This window comes from Antedon bifida, chromosome 3 (assembly GCF_963402885.1).
Source record: "Antedon bifida chromosome 3, ecAntBifi1.1, whole genome shotgun sequence".
NCBI classification, from domain to species: Eukaryota; Metazoa; Echinodermata; class Crinoidea; order Comatulida; family Antedonidae; genus Antedon; species Antedon bifida.
In genome coordinates this window covers 33,306,554-33,325,718 of record NC_136228.1, presented here as the reverse complement: position 1 = coordinate 33,325,718, position 19,165 = coordinate 33,306,554, and the positions used below count along the sequence as shown (strand labels likewise).

At 32.6% G+C, this 19,165-nt stretch overlaps 2 protein-coding genes across 3 annotated transcripts; one reads left to right on the top strand and one right to left on the bottom strand.

The window, feature by feature from the left end:
- Window positions 1-532: 532 nt before the first annotated feature.
- On the bottom strand, window positions 533-10,084 carry LOC144837790 (uncharacterized). 2 transcript variants are annotated; one of them, XM_078693044.1, is made up of 5 exons: window positions 9,958-10,084; window positions 5,365-5,458; window positions 3,647-3,811; window positions 3,054-3,270; window positions 533-2,604 (listed from the first exon to the last, which is right to left on the bottom strand). In XM_078693044.1, the coding sequence occupies exons 1-5, from the start codon at window positions 10,054-10,056 to the stop codon at window positions 2,256-2,258; spliced, it is 924 nt and encodes a 307-aa protein (XP_078549170.1). In that variant the 5' UTR covers window positions 10,057-10,084; the 3' UTR covers window positions 533-2,255. The 2 variants fall into 2 exon arrangements, with proteins under 2 accessions (XP_078549170.1, XP_078549172.1); XM_078693046.1 differs by lacking the exon at window positions 9,958-10,084 and adding an exon at window positions 6,357-6,539.
- Window positions 10,085-11,940: 1,856 nt separating this feature from the next.
- LOC144837785 (serine/arginine-rich splicing factor 12-like) lies at window positions 11,941-17,487 on the top strand. Its single transcript, XM_078693037.1, has 7 exons — window positions 11,941-12,089; window positions 12,952-13,051; window positions 15,051-15,159; window positions 15,462-15,537; window positions 15,799-15,822; window positions 15,935-16,030; window positions 16,677-17,487. Exons 1-7 carry the CDS (start codon window positions 12,007-12,009, stop codon window positions 16,702-16,704), a joined length of 516 nt encoding a protein of 171 aa, XP_078549163.1. The 5' UTR covers window positions 11,941-12,006; the 3' UTR covers window positions 16,705-17,487.
- Window positions 17,488-19,165: the final 1,678 nt, after the last annotated feature.

Genomic DNA, 19,165 nt, shown 5'->3' with positions numbered 1-19,165 from the left:
ATTGGGCGGAACTCTGAGCTGAATAACACGTTTGCAAAATTGAATATCAAGAAAAATATACAAATTCAAGGTGTTCTCATGTTTAAATTAGATGTTTCTATTTTGACCCTTTTATCTGAAAGGTGATCGATTACTTGCACTTTCTCTATTGTGAATGTTATATTCTTGATACATACAGACATAGCTATAATTTATTTGATGATAAATGTCAAATAGGTCAATGCAATCTGCAAAATTATGAAACAAAAATTGCATCCTCATTCAAATCATGGAATCTTCAATCACAAAATCTGCAACTCCATCAATCATAAAGCTCTGTCTACACTATCAAAATTTATGTGAACAAAATAATGTGATTTGCACATATATGGGCATGATGATGTCACAGCACTAACTAACATATTATGACTAACATATATGAACACACCACACTCTTTTTGTCAAACTAGTTTGATGGTGTAGACAGAGTTTAAGAATATACCACATATTTTCAGGTTAAAAATATGAATACAAAGGAATAGAATCACTCAAATCAATTTATTTCACCCACATCATGGGTTTTATTCGTAAAATATTATTTTCTGACCACTTTACTGGCTTGCCCTTTTTAGAGACATTTGGTGCATACACAGTCCATATACTTATCAAAAGAGTATACTGTACTACCTGAAAGTAGGTATTTGCCTTAGAACAGGCTTTCATTATAGTTTTAAAGCTCACTCCGATAAACACTTGGTGCATTTTTAATAAACTTTAAACATAGGAAATAATTAGTTTAGTCACATTAAAGAACTATTACTACAGGTATCTTGCTATTAGGAACTGCTGTAGTCGGAGTGAGAGTAGTACAAAGTAGAAATTTACAGTACCAATTCGACTTTCATTTTTTTTTGGAGTTTATAATTTTAGCAGCTAAATATGAACTATATATAAATCAAGTGTATACTACTGTACTAGATGAATAATGAACACAAATATTTACCATTAATTTAAGTACAAAATTACAAAAGAAATTGTTTTAATAATATTCTTTGTATCAATCAGAATACCCTGTAAACACATGCGCAAGTCATATATGAAGATTTATTACGTTGAACAGCAAACATAATTTATTTTTTGGTAATTACTCTGTTTAAAATCGGTTGATTGTAAAGATAATATGATAGGTGTAAATGATTGATACAAAGAAGTTGAACAGTTTTTTTTAAAGAAACAACTTTAGTTTCATATAAAGCAGTACAAAAGTGTACATAAAACTACTAATCATAGTAAAGAGAAACAAAAAAACATTGCTGTAATATTGAATGTAATGTAGAGGCACTTCAAAAACTGGTCCACCAAAATCAATTTAAAAGCATTACATTTTTTCCATTTTAAAACAAAAATGATAATATGCAGCATCTAGTTGATTGAAAACACTTTCATATTTTAAATTTCAGACTACCAATACTTGTTGTACCCATAGAGTGTAGTCTATGCTCTATGACGCACCATATAGAGTATTTTCTGCTAAAGTGGCACCATAATATTTCACAACTTCATCATCATACAAAATGTTTATATGGATGAACTATAAAAATTAAAACATTATTCATTCCATATCTTTGATATGTAGCCAGCTACTCGACATTATCCATTCATTTAACAGTAAATTTGCTTTACAGTGCCTTAACAATCACCATGTGCCTGCTATACTAATATAAAAGCAGCAAGTAACTCTGCAAAATAAAACCCTGAAGTAAAAATAAAAAGATCACACACATTGAAGACAACGTAATACTGTTAAGAAAGACTATGTCAGAAAAAGTTATACCCTCGACGACATCTAGTTTCGAAAAAATGTGGTCCTTTAATAATTAAACCTTCAATTGTCGCTAATGCTGCTATAGACCATCCATTTCCAAAAAAATATATAAGTGCAGTGTCTTCAAAAGAAATGTGTGTCACTAAATATTTAAACAAACATATATTCTGCTTATCGTGAACATTTTCACCATCTTACCTACAAAGTTTAAACTTTTAGCAAATATTTAATTTATGGTAACAAAAAATTTGCACTTTTTAACATAACAAGGTTTTTTTCCTTTTTTTAGACCATGTAATGGTACTTAAATATAACGTATCAAAGTTTGTAATAATAAACTTGGTAATTCCTCTCAACAACACTTGGCATCGCAATAAAATAGGCAGCCATTTATTTCCATACGTTACGTTCACATTCTTTTACTATATAACTCCCTTGTGGATAATCTGTGCTAGGTGGCTGCTGCAGTAAGCACCGTCTCGTAGCTTCCTGGATTGCCGTTCATCCTCACCATTGTGGTTCGTTGCGGGCTAGCTAATAATCTTGATACGTTTGTTCTTGGAAAAGTGTGTCCCAATGGACTCTCCACCGACGGTAAAGAACAAGTTGACGAAGACAATGTTTCATTTGATGATAAAGATATTTCACTTGATACAGGTAGAGACGATGAGCCGATTGACGCACTGCTGGAAATGCGTGGAAATACTGTAGGAGTTGATACTGGAGTTGATACTGAAGTGGATACTGCATCAATTAATGACAGCTGTGAATAATGAGGTGGATCTTCACTTGCATTCAACCTGTCAGAAATAAAAACAGTTAATAAACAATCAAACATTAAATTCAAGAACATACAGTTAGAACATCTATATTTGTGGTTGTAGTGTTAGAAGTATATATTTCTCTTCTTGTCCAAAGTGGTTATACTGTATCTTCTAAATATGTTTAACTAATGTTAGTAACATTAATTTAAATATTAGATTTTAAAAAGAGCATCAATCAAGCTACTAGCACATTCAGTACAGAGAGCTAATTGTCCAGGATAAGGCTGCAATGATTGGACGCTAAGATACACCTTTTAATAATCCACTAATGGGTCATTGCGTGTTAAATCAACCAATGGTACAGGTCACGTCATAAATTTGGTAGAACAATTACTTCTAGTTTAATTTGTAAAAAAAACAACTACTAAATTATGAATTAATATAAATGATAATATATTAAAGAAATAAATAAGTCATATTCTTACCCAGGTTCGATTGCAACTTGTGTTGTATTATTATCGGGAGTAAGTTGATTTTGAGGTTGCGCTTGGGTGTACTGTTGAGAACTAGAACATTGTGGACTGGTTGGTGTAGTAAGAGAACTCACAGGTAAAATGTAATAATAAGTATATGGCGGTGGTGGCGTTCCATATGTGATTGTCTCACCGATTTCAGAATAAGCTGGTAATTTGCATGGAGGAACTGAAATGAAAAATATATAAACACTATTAAAGTTGCCTAATGCTGTGAGAGGAGAACTTTCGTAAAATTAAGTAACAGAGAGAATAAGCAAGTTCACCACATACAAGCTGTTTTATAATATCTTGCACAACAAAACTAAATGGTTTGGTTACACATTTATAAGGTGACTTTAAAATGAGCAAAATCAGGAATTTAAGTCATTTAAAATTCATTATACAAGAATTAGATGAATCTTATTTCAACAAACTGTGTGCCAGATGCACATTTCTCCCAAGGTATTGTTGCCTCAACTATATCTCGCTCTTCGAGAAGAAAGGCTATTGTCGGTTTATCCAGGTAAGCTAGGCACGAAATAGACGACTGAACTGTTTCTTACTTGGTTGAATGTCACCAAATGGCCATCCTCTGTTACGGAAGAAGTCTGAGATGGAACCGCATCTTGGTGGCGGGAGGTACTCGTGGTTATGACGACGGAAACGCTTCCTCTGCCATACACAGAATCCAATGAGAAATACCAAAGCAAACCATACTAGCCAGAACCCTGTCAAAATAAAATACAAGTAGAAATTTAATTTTAAAATATTTAATGGCAACTCATAATCATAGTCAGAATAAACATAATATCTTTATAGATACTGAATTTTTTCTTCATATATATTGGATAGCGCAACCTTTCTTTTTTTTTCTTTCAATTATAAATTGCTGACCGGTTTTTGTCTTTCCGATAAAACTAAAATTTATATTTCAAAAACAGCTAAATAGAAGTTTTCTGTTTGTGAAAATTAAATTTAATACCACATAATTTGATTCCAGATCTTAAGATCTCTGTGTTCTTAAATTCAATCAATACTCTAGCACACGTTGAAAATGAGTATTGCGTAATGTAAATGATGGATTTCCTCATAGCATAGACTCATATATCCAAGGTCATATATTGAACTGGTAACCTACAGTGCACTTATTGTGACCTTATTCTAAGGAAGTGATTCTAAAATGTATAGACAAATTAATTTGCAATATAAGAATAAAGTTCAATCCAATAAACTTGTAAACATTATCACACCAAGGATTTAATCTTGGTCAAGTTATATTAGCAACCATGCTTCTAAACAGCATGTGAATATTGTAGTAGCTAATCAATTTTATATTGGATGAGGCCTGTTAAAGGCAGATAGTGACTCGACAGACTTGTTAATGTCAATGCAAGTTAAAGTTCAGGTTAGAATTTATAACTGGTTGTTTCTACGAAAAAAAAAAAAGAAGCACATTTGAGTACTCCCAAGTATCACGACAGCCATGAATGCTTCAATTCAATGTTTATTTCCATATACAACTACCACCACCAATGGTTAATCATTTTTATTTGTTTTATTGCAGTTACAGAAAACTGAGCCACAATAATCAATAAGTTGTATTAATTGATTGTCTTCAATTTTAAAAAACAATTGATTATTTCATTTCAGTTTAAACACAACCAAAAATAAATTCCAATTAATAGGGCAACACATTTAAAGTAATGAAAATATTAATTATTGATAAATATAAGAAATAATGTATCACCAATATTGCGCTTTAGTAGGAGAGCTAATCACCCGTTAGTTGGAAATTACCTACAGTAACTATTCAAGTATATTTAGTTATTTATATTCAAACAGTTTATTTTCTTGCAGATTATACCTGCAAGCCACACCTTTTAACAAAATTTTAATTTGTATTTTCAAGTCTGAACATTATGTCTTTAAAAGGGCAAGGTTGCTGAAACATGTCAGCTACGTCATCGTATATATATATGGGAATTTTGCTGCTGCTGCTGCTAAGAAATAACCGAATAAATTACTTTCCAACAATCTTTTTTTTTCATCAACAGAGATGGGCTCAAAAACTGGTTAATGTTGGTCTCAAATTATCAGTTAAAAACTCCTGTTTTGAGCAGTTCTTTTTTTACCACGACACACTGATAAAATGAGTAGTTAGCAGAGATTTTTTCAATTCAATCAATCCATATATAAATCTGTTTTCCTTAAGAAACACACTTTCACATTGGATCTTGTAATATTGTTAGAACATAGAGGCTGTAAAAATAAATATACTTACACCAAAGTTCATAATAATAAGTACAACATTCTCCATTCCCACAGCAATGACCTGTATCACACCAATAGCCACCTGTACGACAAAACTCCCTTCCCTGAAATCAAACAAAAATATATTAACTAATTACGTTCAATAAATAAAATGTAGTAGAATCAACCAGCAAAACAGAACTTTGTTCGGCTTTATTCACAAAGGTCAAATACAAGTTAACCTTAATTAACATACAATTGCCTTTGTTGACTATCTTGAACAACTGATGCTGAAAGATACTGTTTAGCAGATAACCACATACATTACCAGTATTGACAAAAGAACAAACTTGTTGCCAATACATTGCGTTATACTAACTCGCAAACAAAAAACCAATTTTCTAAAAAAAGTTGTATTGCTCATGTCCCAATGAAAAAACATTGTGACTCATCGTTAGTTCACTATTGTTGATAATACAATACAAACAAATGTTTTGGTATTTAACTTAATACATTAATAACAATTTATTACAATATTTATAGTTTCATAGTTTAAATAATTTCAAAAATTGTACACTAAACAATTTAATACATAGGATTAATATTTTTTTCTAAAATAAATATTTGAACAAAAAATACATTATGAAACTAGACTCGTCATTAAACAATAATCACAGTCCAATACATTTCAAAGCAGAACAATTCTCGAAACAAACAATTATATTGTATTTAAAAAATATGAAAGGTACAACAAAAGGATACAGTATAATTTTATATATTGGGTAGGCCTACAGTAATGGTTCCAACTAAAATATACGATGGAAATAAAAGTAGGAGGAACCAACAAGACAAAACCCCTACACAAATATTGATAAAACAAATTCATCAGCAATTTAAATAATTGGTGAAACTGTGAAAATCAATTTTTATTCAAACACCAAACAAAAACTATAAAGGAGTGGCTGAATGATGAAACTAGATTTAAAGTCCAACTAGAAAAAAGTGGAAAGAATAACACGTTACCTTAGGGATGTCTTTCTCAGTAAGCACAGACATAGAAGGAGTTGACATCATTTATAATGAAATATCTTGGTCAAATTCCAAACATAAAATCATAATTTGCAGGCAAAAAAATACTAACTTAGCTATATTTTGAACTACCGGAGTTGACTTGCTATTGTGTAATACACTGCTAGTCGGTGAAACAAACAAACGGGTATTCCCTTCATTTCATATCTGGTACCAGCTGGTTTTGTCCAGTGAACAGCCTTTTGAAAATTCTAAATAGTCACAGTTGAGCGATTTTAAAACTGTCAAGCACTAGCTATCGAAGCTCTCATTGGTGAACCGGTTTATACAGATGGAATTGCTTGTCTAAATACACTATGACCAAGGAATGATTATGAAAATTTACAGCCCAAGTAGGCTTCACTGATTCGCCCACTGAGCAGAATTATGGAATCTACCTAGTAACAAGCTGTCATCATAAAGCTAAAAATAGACAAAAAGTTTAAAATAAAATTACGAGTTGGAATACTTTTAAAAAACAAAAACAAAAGTACAGAACATTGTAGTAACAGACTTATAGAATCACAACAAAACTTGTCCTCTAATTCACTTATGGAATTTGGTAAGGCATGACAATTTTGGCATATAACCAATAATTTATAAACTGGGGAAATGTGTAATAATTTTTAATATCCCTAGTTGATTTAGAATTACAGACAGACCATTGTAGGGTAGTGCCAAGAAATCATAGTATTTTTCATACATAGTATTTTTACAACAATTTGTGTTTATAAAAGTTATTCTTTACTCCATAACCAATATTAATCTCGCACTTCACAAACCTACATTTCAAAAGGTTGTTTAGTCATGGAGGAAAAAATAAATTTATTTTTTCCTCCATGGTTTAGTGTACAACATCACAACATGTGATAACAGCCTTCATTTCTTTTACTAATAAATTGTTCACCAAAATTATACATGAAATACAAAGAATATTTGTAAAATATAAAATTTCTAAAAAATTGTAACAGCAATTGCATTTTGAATCTAAACTTTTCTCAAGATATGGTTTCATGGAGTATACCGACATGCCTGTTGAATAGTTGTATCTGGCATTACTTTCCTAGAATTGGTGGAATCAGTGTGGCCAATGGTTTTAAGAAAAATTATGCTAAAAAATGTATGTATTAATATTGTACCTTCATTTTACTGAACATAATGCAGTTGAAACCAAAACAAGTGGGTGGAGGAGAGGAGAAGACAAATATCAAATATGATCAAACTATAAACAACATATTGTTGTTTTAGTTGGTTTTTTATCGACAATATGAGACATCTACATTTTGTTGTCAAATTGCAGTTGAAAATTGCAAACAAAAATTGTCAAATTAGGCTAGATTTCTTAGCATTGGATGATCATGATGGATGCTAAATAGGTCAAACCATGACAGAAGTAATTGTCAGATTTGATGATTATAATGACCCATGCTATGGGTAGAATATGAAGATGCATGGAATACAGTGTGGCCAGCGATTGAAATGAAATTATGCTAGGTGGCAGCACAAAATTATGCCAGAGTATGCCAGACACAATTACGGCCAAAATAGCACAAAAACAATGGTTTAGAAATGCTGTAGAATTGCGTTTTCCAAATTATGCCAGATTTTATAAAATTATGCCTTGGCTAAGCATAAATGCTAGATGCCAGATGGGTCAAAATTATGCCAGACAGCATAATTATGCCAGATTTGGCCACTACTGTATGATGGAATATTAAACTTGCTAGCTTGTATCTGGTGCAGTAAACAAGTCTAAACATGATAATCAGTAGTAAAGCTAATCTTTTTTAGGTCAAGAAAAGCATTGTAATTTTTCTGACAATAAGTTCATGCACTTGCATAAACAAACAAGTTGCTTTGACCTGACCTCAAACTTTGTATTACAGAAGTCTATTTCCTATTTTTGTCTTCACTGGGTCCAAGGTCAGATGAAGATTACAAAAACCTTTTCATTAAACTTTATACAAAAACAAGCTATACTAAATAGGTTTGGCTAAATTTATACTGACCTAGTGGTAAACCATTTACTGTACTTTTAAATAGGCTATATAAGTAAAGTTTTAAAAAATGATCAGCAAAGATGTTGACCTTGATAGGTTATTGAACAGCTTCAATTTGTGCAAAACTCAATGAGATCGGAAGGAATTGACTATACTGTAGTCAAAAATGATCTGAAAAACGAGGTTCCTAAATTTGGTTGAGTCATGGATACTGGTTAAAGAGCAGTAAAAGGAAAAACAACTTTTGACAATTTTGATGGAATTGAGGTACACTGTTGCAAGCACTTTCTTACAAATTGGAGATAAAAACAACACTAGCAGTTAATAAAAAAATACTTTGTGAATCACATAATTGACAAATGTAAAATTTCCTCCCAGTCTTTTGATCAAATAATCTAGAAAAATGTTGCACATAGAAATATTACCTAATCACAGTAAAATAAACACCATATTTTAAAAAACTGCATAAAAATTACAAAATTATTATACATCATTCATTTGATCAATTTAATTTAATATTTTCATAGAAACTTACGAAATACTGTTTCTTATATCTTGTACAAACATTCAAAGACAAGGACACAATCTTGTTTAGTTTGATTGAACAAAAACTACCCTAGATAGAGGGGTACAGTAGAACAATAGCAACGGTTTACAATGCTCAAGAAGCACTGTACCCTTTTAGGTTATCTTTGGAATATAAATTTATGTTAGATTACCTAGCCTAGTTTGGAAGCTAGCTTAGTTTAGGTCTTATTTTGCAACTTGGCTAGTGGTAGTATAAGTAGTACTACTAGCCTAGGCCTAGTTAGTAGTTGTAGGCATAGATAGTAGTATTACATACTAGGCACCCTCCCTAGATTAGGCCTTAAAAATATAGCTACGCCATTCAAAGTACATCAGCCATCTGCCTGATTGATAAAAATAATGATTTATTTGAATAAAGGCCTCGCTTTCAATAAACGCCTCCCTCGCATAAACGCACCCCATATAATATAGAAGAACATCATTTTGAATAAGCGCCCCACCAGTATGTATAGGTATATGCTTACGAAGCCTAGATTAGGATTAGGCCTCCCCTACTAGTATGGTATACATATACAACTACCTACCGTAGGCTACAACTACACCACTAGGCTAGTCTGCTCTAGCCTGCCTAGATTAGAGGCCAGGCCCTAATTAAATTAAAATGAGAGGCCTAGGCCTAGCTAGGCCTTAGTATAGTAGGTTACGGCTGTATTATAAATTAAAATGGTATTTCTTAATATTATTTCAATGATGGGAAGACTTGGTTAAGCACGAGTCACAGTACATGGGTGTAGGCCTAGGTAGAGAGTATTGCATTCACAACAAACAAAATCAAAACATTGTTTCTCTCCTAGAAACATGGCTGATAAGATGATGATGAATATGCAAAAGGAGGACCCATTGTATGGTAATGACAGCTGTTTTTTGGATAGGGACCTCGAAATAATCTTGCAAAAACACCCAGAATAGCACAATAGTACATACATTATGACGACTAACGTAGTAATATATTAAATCACGAAACATACCTGTGAAGATTTAGGAAGGGTAACACAAATTACAAGAAAACCGGCTACAAACAGCTGATTGACAACCATGATCACGGTCAGCCTGATGCGCTCATACATACATCAGAAGGCCAATGCTTGTGAAATTTCAAACCTCAAAAAAGGCTTCCCTACACTTGGGTGAAACTACTTTACCAAAGGGTAAAATATAGAGCGGAACCTTTCCTTTTTTAAAGTAGCAAGTTGAAAAGAAGGCTGATGTCCAAAAAATGTAAAAAAGAGTTTAAAGTTTGAAATGAATAAAACAAGTTTATATTGTGTTATATTTATATGTGTCCTACTATTAATTTGAGGGAAAATGGTTAAGATTTAAGAACCTAAAAATGCACTCGTCCATGCCGAGTTGATCATACGATTTCTGTTGATGCATACTAACATGCTAATTTTTTTCCCAATAGCCAATCAGAAACGTAGTATGACTCTCAGATTTAAAGACCAACTATCTTTGTTCGGCTGTATGGTTGTTACTATTTTTAGAAACAAGGGAACTGTTATAAAACCACTGTCCAACAACACGTTATACGGACAATAATTAATAGCAAAATAATGATCATGTTGTTGTATATCATGGTATATAAACAGTGCCGTCTAAATAAATTCTACGTTTCATTCATTTTTTTTAAACATATTTTCAAGACATCGACGGAATGCACCTCGCGCTGTCGTCTTTATAATTTCAAACAATCAAGGCCACTGCTGTTTTTAATATTGTTGTTATATTTATAATATAAGTTACTTCACCTTTTGTTTGTTAGTTTTTGGAAGAAATAAAAATCTGTTTTTTAGCCGTATCAGTATAAAAAATATTGTCTATTGTTTCATTCCATATTAACAACACAAACAGAAACAGTCGATCATCGACCTCCCGGTATATGCAAATGATTTTCCCAGGTCAGCTAAATAACAATAATTGTACAGGCAATTGACTTGCACTGAACTGTGACGTGTACTCTATTTTCATTGTTGTTTTAAAAAGCTGTGCCGCAGTTTAGCCTATACGGTAAAATAATAAATATGTTTATTGTTGTATTTAGCAAACTACAATTAAGGCTTGATAGAAATAATAAAACTATTGTGCATGAATTTAATTTATAACCAGTATAGTAGTTTAATATTAATAATCAATATATACTTATATAATAAATAAATTACTAATATTATAATTAGTGTATATATATACCTGACGGGTTGTATTTGATAATTAATAATACGCAATGATCTCTTTTTAAAAATTCCACATAAAAAAAAAATACCATTCGATTTAATTGTTATTCGCAAAACAAATATTGACGTGGGATATGTATGAGTGACATATGGCGCATCTCAATGGATATATAAAATAAGCAAAAAGAAAATCAAACGGTAAAAGTAAAAACAGCTTTTGCAAAAAACTCGTCATTTATTATTTTAATTATCTGTAATAACTATTTACCGTATTTATTCGAATAAACGCCGAGCTTTGAATAAACTCCACCTTCCACCCCCAATAGAACATCATTTTGAATTTATTTCCTCGAATAAATAAGAATATACACAATATTGCATTTCTATTCTACTAGAATTCATTGAATGCCATGATCTACATATCTGTATTTTATCACTTCTAGATATTAATTGTATATATTTTTCATATTATTTTATACAATACCGGCCACAATACACCAAAACAAAAATAAACACCTCCCCTCGATTACAAATCCTCCTGAACAATACACGAAAAACGATTATGTATATGGAAAAATGTATATAGGCCTAGATAGTTATCAATTATCATAAATTTCATAAAATAATAAAAACATCTGAAAATATAAAAAACTGAACACGTGCAGCAGCAGGAGAGAAGTCCTATGAATGACGTAAACAGTACCATAATTCCTTGCGCTCTATCGAAAAATCCCGCTTTTCTCTCTCCCCGCTCGACTCTCGCTCGACTATATACTACTACTGCGACTCGCGCGTGTGCATTTATCAGTTTTGTCGCCATTTTTGAAATACACGACGGTTTTTTACATGTCTAGAAAAATGTCCAGTAGATACGGTAGCCGCCCGCCTAATTCGTCGTTGTTTGTGCGAAATGTTCCAGATGGATCAAGGTACTATTTTGTAGAGATCATTTATATATAAATTTGAAAATCAATATGTAATATGGATTGTAGGCTAGGCCTAGGCCTACTACTCTACGCCTCGTGCCATCCATGACTGTACATACTGTGAACGCCTCCTAGCTAACTAACTAAGCTGGGCCTAGGCCTAGACCTATCTAAAGTACTAGCCTATACTAGGCGGCGTAACTAGCCTAAACATGCCCATGTAAAAAAATACGCCACTAGGCCTACTAGCCTAGATGGGTATGGGCCTATGGCCGAGCTATGCAAATGTACGCAATTCAATTTCTAAACAAACAATGTCAAAATGTAACAGTTGAGTAGAAAGTTTTTAACTTTTTTAATTTAAATACATTTTTTAGCCTAGAAGGCCTAGGCCTATTTAATGTTTATGTTTAATAATAATACGCTTTTTCACGAAACGGAAGACATCTTTGATTGGCTCATGACCGGTTGGACCGCCAACAAATTTTTATAATTTTCATTCAGTAATGTAGGCAAATATTTTAAGAACATTTTCCAGTCATTTTTTTGTTTTCATACAACTTTTTGATTGAAATTCCTTGAAACTCTATTTTATTTCTGTTGGTTACACTTCCCTACACAGCATTATTTGTCATCGATCGAAGGTGTCTTGCATTAAAATTGTGAAATTATTATGAAATCCATGTTAAATAACATTAGGATAGGCCTATATCAATTCCAACATTTAACAACAATTCTTTCAATCTATCTAGGCCTACTACAGCGATTACAAGAAGATGACTACTGTAAAACATTTTTTTCACGAGAACCCTAGGCCTACATAGGTCTTCAGTTTCTTTATTATTTGTATTTTATTTCTGTTCAGGCCTGAGGAACTACGCAAGTTATTTGGTCGTTACGGACCAATAAGCGATGTCTACATTCCCTTGGATTATCACACTCGTCAGCCACGTGGATTTGCATACGTCCAATATCCTTCTCACCTTGACACGGCAACTTCTCATCCCAACCACGGTGTGACACCAGTTGTTTCACTGTCAGGCTTGAGATCATGTTACTTACAGAACATTGTTATCCTACAGTAGTCTGTTTATTATTGAGACCAATACAGTACATTTGATTGTGTATGAAAAAATACTATTATTGTTGTTGAAGAGATGGGGTTTCATTTTGGGTTTCCTTAACCCTACTGGGCTTTTTTCAACGCAGTGGCTAATTAAATTCATGTACGATAATGTGAGGAATACTTTAGGTCCTTGGGATTAATTATGTAATCTCCATGACATCAAAAAAGTTTGTGTGGTACTTATAATACAGTATAGCCCAAATTATATTCATTTTTTGTTTTACTGTAGCAGAGATGTTCCTAATAAAGAAGAGTGTGTCAAAAAGCTAAGGGAGGATTGATTGAAATAAATAATGCACCGAAACATTCAGGTCCAGGTTTTTCGGATGGGTGCAGTGCTGTGTTAAAATCAGGCTGGGTTGAAGTATAAAATAACCTTTATTAGGGTGGGTGGAAGAAGTGGGTATCTTTGCCTAGCATAATTACCGTCGCATCTGCTGAAGCCTTGTATTGTAGGTTATTGATAATACCGGTATATTATTTGGAATACCAGTCAAGAGAGTTCACTTTTTTTGTATGTTTTGAAAGCAAACTGAATATTAACCTTGGAGCATATAGGATTTTATTATAGACTAGTCTCTTAACGATTCTATATGGTTCTTGTCTTTTGTAAATGTAGAATCCAAGTCAAGCAAAGATCAAGGATTCCACAAGCGTCAGATTCAGTACAGATATTCTTTGTCAAAACAAACAAAAACAAACTTGAAAATTATTTTTTAATTACTATTATTATATCATGATTAAAATGATAGGTAGAAAATAATCTACAGTACAGTACCAGTAATACTGTAACAAATTATTTTTATTGGATGTTAACTCAAATTTTTAATTTGGCTTGCAAAAAGAATATCTGTATGAAAAGAGAGGAGAGATGTACAAGTCAAGTACAAGTTTAAAGTCATGTTAAAAGTTAATATCAAGCCACAGCTAAGTACAAGCTCTGGAACCAAAAAAAAGTATGGTGACTAAAAATTAAAGAAAAGAATCAAGTAAAGGGTCAATAAAGGACCAGGTACCGATTAAAGACCAAGTACCAATTAAAGACCGAGTACCACAATTACCAATAAAAGACCAAGTATTACAGTACCAATTAAAGACCGAGTACCACAGTACCAATTAAAGACCGAGTACCACAGTACCAATTAAAGACCGAGTACCACAGTACCGATTAAAGACCGAGTACCAATAAAAGACCAAGTATTACACTACCAATTAAAGACCGAGTACCACAGTACCGATTAAAGACCGAGTACCACACAGTACCGATTAAAGACCGAGTACCACAGTACCAATTAAAGATCAAGTACAGTATAAAATGAACAAGTGTGAGGTAGGCTATTGTGGAAAGAACAAATTAAAGTTAAAAGAATATCCTTGCTGGCTACACACATGGTGGTTGGGATTTTCTTCGCATGATTAATCGCTTTCTTTGAAATCTTAATTGCACATTTTATTTATTTTTAGTAGATAGTAGTAATATGACAATTAATATTTTCACCGTTCATCACCATTGTTTCTGTAGATGATAAAGTAACAATCAAATAAAACCATATCATTCACATTTATAATTTCAATTCTTTGCAATTTTATTTATTCATTACTTTTAAGTGGTTCACAAAGCATGAAACGTAAGATTAGTCTATTTTGAGTAGAGCTACTTTTAACAACTAATGGTTTTTTTTTTTAAAAACCAACACTGTATTTAAAATCTACTCAAATTAGACTAGTCAAATACGCCTCATTCTCTATTTTGGTGTCCTATATTTAAACATTACATCTTGGGAATTTTTATTATAAAAATGTATATATTTTGTTGAAATCTAAAAAACCTTAACAAGCTTACATTTGAAGACATTCGTGATGCAGAGGACGCTTTGAGTGCACTGGACCGATCACGATTCTTTGGACGAGAACTTGAAGTTCAATTTGCTGAAGGTGACAGAAAATGTACGTAACAAATTAAATATTTAATTGACTAGTACTATAATACACACAATTTTATTCTGATTTTAAAAACTTTTTAGAAAAAATTAAATTACCGTGGGTAAGTTTCTTTGCTTTACAGTACAATGATACCAACTATCGCATCTGCAATCCAGGTAGTCCCCAAGCTGCAGATAGCTTTAAATGAATGCATGTGTCCACCTGTTGCATTTGAATACTGTATGTTCTGTTTTTTATGTAAATTACAAATTTTAATTATTAATATTGCGGCTGTATACATAACTAATAATTTGATTTTGTTTTAGCTCCAGGACAAATGCGGTCAAGAGATCGAACACCACCTTTTAGAGGAAGACGCCGTCGTTCATACTCCCCTGATCGGTAATAAATGATTAATTTGTGTTTCTTGGTATATACAAGTTGTTGCACAATATTGAAAGTCTGAAAAAGTAATAACTCTTTATAATATCTCTAAATACACACAATATAAATAAAAGAGCGTCTGTATGGAAGAAGGTTTTTTTGTCTGCCAGTCATGAATTTGTTTTTTAGTTTAGCGGCCAAATGTAACATTTTTAATGCCCCTGCCTTCTACTGTATATTTCTTTTCAAAATCTTAAACATGTTTATTTTTTGTTTTAGGCGAAGATCAAGAAGTCGTAGCAGGTATGTTTGTACATACAATGTTTAAATGAAAGATTATTGTCCGTCACCTTGTAGGTCAAAGATCAAATTTATATTCAATGATCACTTATTTATAATTTGTTTTTGTTTGCAGAGGTAGTAGACGACGACATCGTAAATCATATTCACGTTCTAGGTCACGCTCAAGGTCACCAGCTCCAAAAAGCAGTCAAAGGCGATCATACAGCAGGTAGGATTATCCTTTTAAAGCTGTTTCAAACTATTTTAATCTCCTGAATCCTATTCAATTTTAATACCTTGTCATTTTTACACCGTGTTTCATAACTTTTTTTCAATATTTTTTTGTGCAATTATGTGTGTGTACATAATATATTATATTGTATATCTATTTATTATTTTACCAATCTTCAAGAAGAATTTCTGTTGTTATTTTATGATGGACAAATAAAGCATTTCAGTATTCAGTATTCAGTAATGTATACATTTGGTAAATAGTAAGAGTGAAAGAACAACTTTTATTAAGAGGACGTCTTCAGGACCCAAACAAAGTGTCCCCTGAATAGGAGTTAACTGAGTGTTAAAACATACAATCAACTCTCCCAATACCGGACACTCTTGGGCTGGCTTAAAATGTCTGGTTTTACGTAAAGTCGGAATGTATTTAATGGTAAAAATGAATTTGGGACCTTTTGAACCTCAAGAAAAGTCTGGTTTTGGGAGAGTTGCTTGTTTTTCTGGAGTCTAGTATTTCTCTTGATTTTATGGAAAAGTGTCCCAAAGGTGGAGTTCTGCTGCGTTGAACTAATCAACCAGAGGTTTAAAGAATACACTGGCGGAATACTACCTAACAATATTGTCTATTTTCCCCCCAACAGATCTCATTCAAGAAGTAGAAGCCGTTAGTCATGATGTGTTACTTGTCTTGTATTATCAGATTCTACACCACATTCTAAGTTCTAGTATTGTACGTTATGTATTATGAAGTATACAAAAGATTTTAATCTACCCTGCTCCATCCATTTTTGTTGTTACTGCTAGTGCTACAACTGTACAGCTAGTCTGAAAATTGCCTGAATAATTGTATTGTGTGTGTGCTATTGGGTTAATGCTGTTGCAGGCACAATACATGCTTACCTAGTCTACCTTGTTTGTTCTGTCCTTGTATATAGTGTCTTAGGTGCTTTGTTGATTACTAGACCTAGAATATTCTGTTTAGTTTTAAGTGTTTTTATAAGCTGTCTTCTTGTGTTGTGCTTCCTGGACATTTGGTAAGATGTTGTCTATTTGTACTTAGTCGAAGAAGATACGGTTATTCACATCCTTAAACGTGATGATGCCGTTAAGCATGAATGATAATTAAATCAGGCTAGTTTTATCTTTTGAAATGTTCATATGTCCTTCCTATATCACTTAAGATGTATTGTGACTCATGCTAAACATGCGTTAAAATGATTAATGTTAAGTATGCATATGATCAGGTTATTGGCTTGTAATAAACCAATTCATTATAATGTTGAAAGATTTACAGTTTATCAACTTGCTGGTTGAAATATGTCACCAACAGTGTTGTAACTTTGGTTTTAAAAAGTGATATCTTCTTTATTGTACAGTACCTAGGCCCTTGATTTTTACTTTGTCCATGATATAGCATAAATAAATGGAATTAAACTTGTTTAAATAAAAAAATTGGTTTTAATACTTTTATTGTTTTTCTATTCATATCTGTTGTGATTTGACTGGTAATTGGTATATATGATCATGCTCATTGGGATTTAACGAACACAAACTCTCTTAAGTCTGAATTTCTCAGAAGTGACAGAAGTGTATGTAACTGTATTATTTGGGAGATAGGACGCTGTAATAAATTAAAATTTAAATGTAAATATGTATTCTGGTTTTAAAGGCCAATTTACACAGATGAGCGGTAACGGTAAGCGGAAAACCGCGTAGCTTGTCCCACATAGATTCTGTATCTATCCTGAGTAGAAACTGCCCGTCGCTCCATGTTGTGTCTAAATGGTCATAAGGAATAACATTCTATATTTTTATTACCGTTACCATGCTCTCATCCATATAAAAAAACTTACAAAATGGAAAAAAAAACACTACGGTATATACAGCACCCGACGCGATTCCCAGACGGTCCTCTAACATGGCTTAACTTTGGTGTTGTGACGAGAACCGGTGTTTCAACGCAGTATGGCCATACAAATGTTTGCTATTGTACACATCAATACACACGGAGCATCAAAAACACCATGGGATAGGGTATGGGGAACTGGCCAGATATTTACACTTTACTAATCATTAACATTTTTTTTTTACCATATTTAATGAGGGTGATCCATCCAGCAATTGCTGATCATTAGGGACCCTCAGAGGTTCATAATACAAACATACAACATAATACACATGATGCTCTACATAAACAAAGTCTTATTACAAGTCTGTGAGAGTGGAGTTGTAATTTTGTCATTAGAAAAAATCCCGACATGTGACAGGATTTGAACCCAGTACCCTTGGAAGGGTACTGGTAGCCAAGCATCATAACCACCAAGCCACAACTCCACTCTAAACTAAACATTGCTGGTTAATCATATTTTGCTCATTGCTGCATGGAGAATGGTACTAAATGTACATATTCATACTAATAAAGATCCATGCATAAATATGAAATTTTAAACCAGTTTTTTTGTGTGCCATGCATTAATCTTCATAACCTTTTATCACAAGGTTTCATAGCAGCAGTAATTATAGCATGCGTTTGGAGACAAAGGAAGTGAGAGTTTACACCTAAAGCCTACTGTGTTATAGGTTGGCACTTTGATGAAATGAACAATGCTTATAGATGCATACCTAGATATTTCCCAGGGTAGCGATAAAACTGATCTAAAACAAATTATTTAAATGTAGCTTAAAAGCAGCATATGATACAAAAAAGTTGTGGTTAATTAATGAGTTCACTCTGTCTGAATCTTAATAATATTAATTATTTAAAATATTTTGGATCATGGATGAATAATAGTTCTCTCATGGGTTCTGGGTACATAACTGATTAGTGGGGAGGATTATATAACCCTTGATTGCATGAACGCTGGGTCATACTGTATATCATGGAAGATATGGAAAATGATAGGTAACCTGGTTTGAGGGACCATTGAGTAAAGGAAACCCAGTAGATGTTAATGATTTTGTGGTACATACATGTTGTGTGTGATTTTGAATCGGAAATCTTCCCTGATTTTTTCATAGTGTGTTTATAACATCATCATACAGTATAATTTATTTTGCTATTTTGAAAATTACAATGATAATCAACTGTGAACTACTAACCAGTTCAAACTCCCAACATACATGTTGTGTG

Excerpts from the sequence above, each read along its gene's own strand:
- LOC144837790 (XM_078693044.1), bottom strand. The coding sequence starts at position 10,056 with ATGTATGAGCGCATCAGGCTGACCGTGATCATGGTTGTCAATCAGCTG. Across the intron at positions 3,812-5,364 it reads TTATTATTATGAACTTTGGT|GGTTCTGGCTAGTATGGTTT; the intron begins GTAAGTATATTT and ends TTATTTTGACAG. Across the intron at positions 2,605-3,053 it reads CAAGTTGCAATCGAACCTGG|GTTGAATGCAAGTGAAGATC; the intron begins GTAAGAATATGA and ends TATTTCTGACAG.
- LOC144837785 (XM_078693037.1), top strand. The coding sequence starts at position 12,007 with ATGTCTAGAAAAATGTCCAGTAGATACGGTAGCCGCCCGCCTAATTCG. Across the intron at positions 13,052-15,050 it reads AGCCACGTGGATTTGCATAC|CTTACATTTGAAGACATTCG; the intron begins GTCCAATATCCT and ends AACCTTAACAAG. Across the intron at positions 15,538-15,798 it reads CGTTCATACTCCCCTGATCG|GCGAAGATCAAGAAGTCGTA; the intron begins GTAATAAATGAT and ends TTTTTGTTTTAG.